Source organism: Mauremys reevesii, linkage group 14, assembly GCF_016161935.1.
Source record: "Mauremys reevesii isolate NIE-2019 linkage group 14, ASM1616193v1, whole genome shotgun sequence".
NCBI classification, from domain to species: Eukaryota; Metazoa; Chordata; order Testudines; family Geoemydidae; genus Mauremys; species Mauremys reevesii.
In genome coordinates this window covers 31,358,024-31,364,490 of record NC_052636.1, presented here as the reverse complement: position 1 = coordinate 31,364,490, position 6,467 = coordinate 31,358,024, and the positions used below count along the sequence as shown (strand labels likewise).

Here is a 6,467-nt window from a genome sequence, read left to right as displayed (position 1 = left end):
TGCCACCCGTCCTGGGGAGGAATGGTTATGAAAACCAACACCCCAATAAAAGAAAAAGGTTCTCTCGATTCCAAAGAATCAAGCCCCAGACCCAGATCAATATACACATCAGATCTTACCCACAAATCACGCTGTTGCCAATCCTTTAAAATCTAAAGGTTTATTCATAAAAGGAAAAAGGTAGAGATGAGAGCTAGAATTGGTTAAATGGAATCAATTACATACAGTAATGGCAAAGTTCTTAGTTCAGGCTTGTAGCAGTGATGGCATAAACTGCAGGTTCAAATCAAGTCTCTGGAGAACATCCCCCGCTGGGATGGGTCAGTCAGTCCCTTGTGTAGAGCTTCAGCATGTAGCAAAGTCCCTCCAGAGGTAGAAGCAGGATTGAAGACAAGATGGAGATGAGGCATCAGCCTTATATAGGCTTTTCAGGTGTAAGAACCTCTTTGTCCTTACTGTGGAAAATTACAGCAAAATGGAGTCTGGAGTCACATGGGCCAGTCCCTGCATACTTTGCTGAGTCACAAGGCGTGTCTGCTTTCTCTCCATGGGTCAGTTGTGTAGCTGATGGTCCTTAATGGGCCATCAAGCAGGCTAGGCAGAGCTAACACCAACTTGTCTGCGATGTCTCCCAGAAGCACAGCACCATCTTGAAATACAGATAGTATAGAGCTAATATTCATAACTTCAACTACAAAATGATACATACATACAGACAGCATAATCATAACCAGCAACCCATAACCTGGTCTTAGACACCTCATATTGACCCCCTTTACATCAGATTTGGTGCCACTACAGGACCTTGGTTGCAACCCATGTTCTATATGGTCCCAATTTATATCACTAACGTCACACTTCCCTTACCAATTTTCTACAATTCTGACCTTCTAACTCAGGGTGAGCAACCTTTCAGAAGTCTTCATTTATTCACTCTAATTTAAGGTTTTGAGTGCCAGTAATACATTTTAACATTTTTAGAAGATCTTTCTCTGTCTATAATATATAACTAAACTATTGTTATATGTAAAGTAAATAAGGCTTTTAAAATGTTTAAGAAACTTCATTTAAAATTAAATTAAAATGCAGAGCCCCCCGGACTGGTGGCCAGGACCGGGCATTGTGAGTGCCACTGAAAATCAAATCTTCTAAATGTGAAGACCCTGCCTCTGTCTGTCAGCTGGGAGACACAAAGTTTCTCTCTTTCTACCCTCTGATGCCGCCTGTCTGTTCTAGGCAAGGTGGGGTGGGACTCTGTTAACATGTGCCTCCCAGAGCTTCCATTTACCTGGTGCTGCTGTTCCGTGAGTAGTGGGGTTGTGAGTGGGGCAGCAGGTACTGAGTGTTGGACTCTTGCTCTTTCAGGGGCCGGTGACCTTCGAGGAGGTGGCTGTGTATTTCACCAAGGGGAATGGGCACTACTGGACTCTGTTCAGAGAGCCCTCTACAGGGATGTCATGCAGGAGAACTATGAGACGGTGACCTCGCTGGGTAAGCAGTCCTGTCCCCTGGGTTATTAGAAGCTGTGGGGTCTCTGAAGAACCTGAGTAGTAATAACTTTATACCTTTATTCGTCATACAAGTTTTGACAAGTTTCCTTGCCCCCCCTTTTTGCCTTATCTCCCACCCACTAGTACCATTTTTGGACATGTGCCTTTTTGGTGCTGTCAGTCATTTTAAAATTGCATTGAATGTATCCTTATTGAATACATTCATAACTACATTAATCACTGTAGCTTTCATGCCTTTTCCTCATTTTAAGAGGAAAATATGCTGCCTGTAGAATTCTAAATTGAGTAAATAGGTGTGTGACTCATGCCTGGCTTGTGTGACAGTCAGATGAGCTCTTTTAGGAGAGCGTGTAATGTTGCCATTCAGGATCCCATGGGTGAAGGGATAAGCGAGCCGTGGGAGGGACGGAGACGGGGGGTAGTAGATATGCCAGGACATGGGGCGGGTGTGTGCAGGGTTAGAGCTAAGAAGCAGCAGGGAGGTAGGAGGCTGTGAGAGACGAGGAGAAAATACAAGATGTTCTCAAGGTGCCGGGAGGTGGTGCTGGCTGAGAGTAATGGGAAGAAGGGGAGGGGAGTGTGGAGGAAGGGCACCCAGGAAGTGGGGTGGGTGGGTCAGTGCGAGGGAGGAGAGGTTTGGGGATCTGGAGCTGTGGGGGATCCCAGACCTTTAACCCCAAATCCCTACCGAAGCCTTGTTGCTTTAGAGCCTCCACTCCAGTTTTATTTCTGTTCAGTTTCACTTTATTATACATTTTTTCCCCCAAATATTATTCTTTTAACTCTTGAACTCCCTCTCCCACTCATTACCCCCCTCCTCACATAACCTCCTCATCTCCTATGCACAGCGACCCCGGCCACCGATCCTGAGTCCTTGCTGCATCCTCCCGCCCAGAACAGGGCCCCTACCCAGGCACAAATGGGCACTTCGTTGATGATGTCACAGGGTGGTATAGTCTGTACAATTTTTACACCTATAAGATTACATATTCCAAAGCCCTTCACACCAGTCGGGCTTATCTCTATACGCCGATATAGTCTGTTCCCTTCCCAGCTCTGATGCCGCAGAGCCTGGCCTGTGTCCCTGTTCCCGTTCTCCCCCTAACCAACATTCAACATTCATGGGGCCTCATCTGGAGCACTGTGTCCAGTTTTGGGCCCAACACTATAAGAAGGATGTGGAAAAATTGGAAAGCATCCAGCGGGGGGCAACAAAAATGGTTAGGGGACTGGAACACATGACTTCTGAGGAGAGGCTGAGGGAACTGGGATTGTTTAGTCTACAGAAGAGAAGAATGAGGGGGGATTTGATAGCTGCTTTCAACTACCTGAAAGGGGGTTCCAAAGAGGATGGATCTAGAGGTACGTCTTCACTACCCGCCGGATCGGCGGGTAGCAATCGATTTCTCGGAGTTCGATATATCGCGTCTCATCTAGACGTGATGTATTGAACTCCGAACGCGCTCCTGTCGACTCCGGAACTCCACCACCGTGAACGGCGGTGGCGGAGTCGACGGGGGAGCTGCGGACGTCGATCCCGCGGGCGTGAGGACGGGTAAGTAATTCGAACTAAGGTATTCGACTTCAGCTAGCTGAAGTTGCGTACCTAGATCGAACCCCCCCCCAGCGTAGACCAGGCCTAGACTGTTCTCAGTGGTAGCAGATGACAGAACAAAGAGTAATGATTTCAAGTTGCAATGGGGGAGGTTTAGGTTGGATATTAGGAAACACTATTTCACTAGGAGGGTGGTGAAGCCCTGGGATGGGTTCCCACGGAGGTGGTAGAATTTCCTTCCTTAGAGGTTTTTAAGATCAGGCTTGACAAAGCCTTGGCTGGGATGATTTAGTTGGGGATTGATCCTGCTTTGAGCAGGGGTGGGACTAGATACCTCCTGAGGTCCCTTCCAACCCTGATATTCTATTATTCCAATTTCCTTCCCCCCCTCCTGTTTGACCCCATTTATAGAGTAATATTCTCAGCTATACCTTAACCAGTAATTGTGCTGAAATTTAACTAACCAATTCTAACATATTGTGACATAATTCTCTAACCCAGGCGTCGGCCACCTTTCAGAAGTGGTGTGCTGAGTCTTCATTTATTCACTCTAATTTAAGATTTCATGTGCCAATAATACATTTTAACGTTTTTAGAAAGTCTCTTTCTATAAGTCTATAATACATAATTAAACTATTGTATGTAAAGTCAGTAAGGTTTTTAAAATGTTTAAGAAGCTTCATTTAAAATTAAATTAAAATGCAGAGCCTTCTGGACCGGTGGCCAGGACATGGTCAGTGTGAGTGCCACTGAAAATCAGCTCGTGTGCCGCCATAGGTTGCCTACTCCTGCTCTAACCAATTATAAACCACTACCCTAATTAACTTACACCTGGCAACATTAATTATACAGGAGAGAGAAACAATTAGAGAACCAGACTGATTAACAATGTAAAAGTGGTGGCCATAAAGATAGAACAATACAGAAATGAGGGTTTCACAACCACAACCATTGATAAGTGATTTCTTGCCAGACAGAATGCTATCAAGTTAAGGTTTCTTTAACCATCTTAAGATCCAGACAGGACTGTCTTCCTAACAGCCCAATAGCACCTTATTTCAGTGTGACTGGTTTGGGATGTGAGGATGTGACCCTTCGCTTCCCAGCTTATGGCTGCCCCTGCTGCTTAGCCAAAGGCCTTAGCCTAAGAACAAGGCCTCAGGCTGTCCTAGTGAGAGAAGGCCCAGACACAGGCAGACTGTGATTTTGATTCTTTGTTTTCATACTCCTGTAACTAGCTAAGTGATAAAAATACACCTAAGTTCTTAAAATATAGGCTTTGCAGGCAGGCCTGAATATCGCCATTCTAACAGGGTCTACCCTTTCCCCATGCTGTGTCTGTCTTGTCTATTTAGACTGTAAATTCTTCAGAGCACTGGCCATCTACTATTCTACTATTTGTACTGTGCCTAGCACAATGGAGACACACTGTTAGTTGGTCCTTAGGCACTAAGGTAATGCGTATGATTAATAATAATAATAACTCGTGCCACTTGGAGCCAAGGAAGCTGGTCTTGGGATGTTACTGCTTAAAAATGATCTGAGCTTAAAACCATGGAATATTCTTTGTGACAAGTATCCCACAAATTCCACTGACCTCCCTTGTTTTCTTTGCCTGGCATAGGGTTTCTAAATTCCAAACCTGATGTGGTCTCACAGCTGGAACGAGGGGAAGAGCCGTGGGTCCTGGACCTCCAGGGTTCTGAGAAAGAAGTGCTTCCAAGAGCTGCCTGCACAGGTGAGGACTTGGTTAAAGCAAGTCAAAACTGTCCGTGAATACATGAAACATTCGGGATGCCCTACAAAGACCTTGTGAGCTCTCCAAGTTCAGGATTGTTCCCTGCAGATGTGGAATAATTAGGTAGATGTCACTCATGGCTTCCCACCTATCCTGACTAACAACTGGCAGCAGATCCCTACCTGATCCCACTTTCCCCCCTGCATGTTCTGGTGAAATGCAGACCAAAACTGATCCCTTCCTCTCTCCTCTGGGGAAAATCAGCTCCTGATAGGTTTGATCTCTCCTGCACATATTTTGGTTTGTTCATCCCTTTAAAATTCCTGTCTCTGAGATTTCCTTTCTCTCAGGCACAGGGAGTGACCTATGTCTGGATTCTCTCTGTCTCCCAGCAGGTGATAGGATGGTGCGTAAGAATGAGGAGCAGAAACCCCAGCAGGAAGATGCTGAGCAAGGAGAACCACATGGGACATTATCTGGAAGACCCAAAGGAATGTTTCCAGGAGTCATGCACTCCGAGAAAAAGTAAAAGCCTCTGAGACTCAGCAGAGGCCAGAGGAGAACTTCAGTAGCCTCTCAGACCTTATTACACATGGGAGAATCAACTTGGAAGAGACAAACTACACGTGCTCTGAGTGCGGGAAAAGCTTCAGTCAGCGCTCACACCTTATCACACATCAGATAATCCACACAGGAGAGAAGCCCTACACATGCTCTGAGTGCGGGAAAAGCTTCAATCAGCGCTCAAACCTTATCACACATCAGAGAATCCACACAGGGGAGATGCCCTACACGTGCTCTGAGTGCGGGAAAGCTTCAGTCGGCGCTCAAGCCTTATCACACATCAGAGAATCCACACGGGGGAGACGCCCTACACATGCGCTGAGTGCGGGAAAAGCTTCAGTCGGCGCTCAAGCCTTATCACACATCAGAGAATCCACACAGGGGAGATGCCCTACATGTGCTCTGAGTGTGGGAAAAGCTTCAGTCAGCTCTCAAACCTTATCACACATCAGAGAATCCACACAGGGGAGATGCCCTACACGTGCTCTGAGTGCGGGAAAAGCTTCAGTCGGCGCTCAAGCCTTATCACACATCAGAGAATCCACACGGGGGAGACGCCCTACACATGCGCTGAGTGCGGGAAAAGCTTCAGTCGGCGCTCAAGCCTTATCACACATCAGAGAATCCACACAGGGGAGATGCCCTACATGTGCTCTGAGTGTGGGAAAAGCTTCAGTCAGCTCTCAAACCTTATCACACATCAGAGAATCCACACAGGGGAGAGGCCCTACTCGTGCTCTGAGTGCGGGAAAACCTTCAATCGGGGCTCACACCTTATCAGACATCAGAGAATCCACACAGGATAGAAGCTCTACACATGCGCTGAGTGCGGGAAAAGCTTCAGTCTGCGCTCACACCTTATCACACATCAGAGAATCCACACGTGAGAGATACCCTACACATGCTCTGAGTGCGGGAAAAGTTTCATTGAGCACTCAGACTTTGTCAGACATCGTAGAATCCACAGTGGAGAGAGACCCTACACATGCTCTGCATTTGGGAAAAGCTTCAATCAGATGTCATTCCCTATTAGATATCAGAAAATCCAAATGGGAGAGAACTGTAAGAAATGCCTTTATTAGGGCTTCCCAAAGATTTG

The 6,467-nt window shown here is 46.5% G+C and overlaps 1 protein-coding gene across 1 annotated transcript; it reads left to right on the top strand.

The window, feature by feature from the left end:
* Positions 1–5,449: 5,449 nt before the first annotated feature.
* On the top strand, positions 5,450–6,174 carry LOC120381751 (zinc finger protein 300-like; the record flags this gene model as incomplete). The annotated part of the gene is given in 2 exon segments (XM_039499859.1): positions 5,450–5,615; positions 5,618–6,174. Coding segments are annotated over 2 exon segments (723 nt in total), but the record flags the coding sequence as incomplete, so codon positions are not given.
* Between the last annotated feature and the right edge of the window lie 293 nt (positions 6,175–6,467).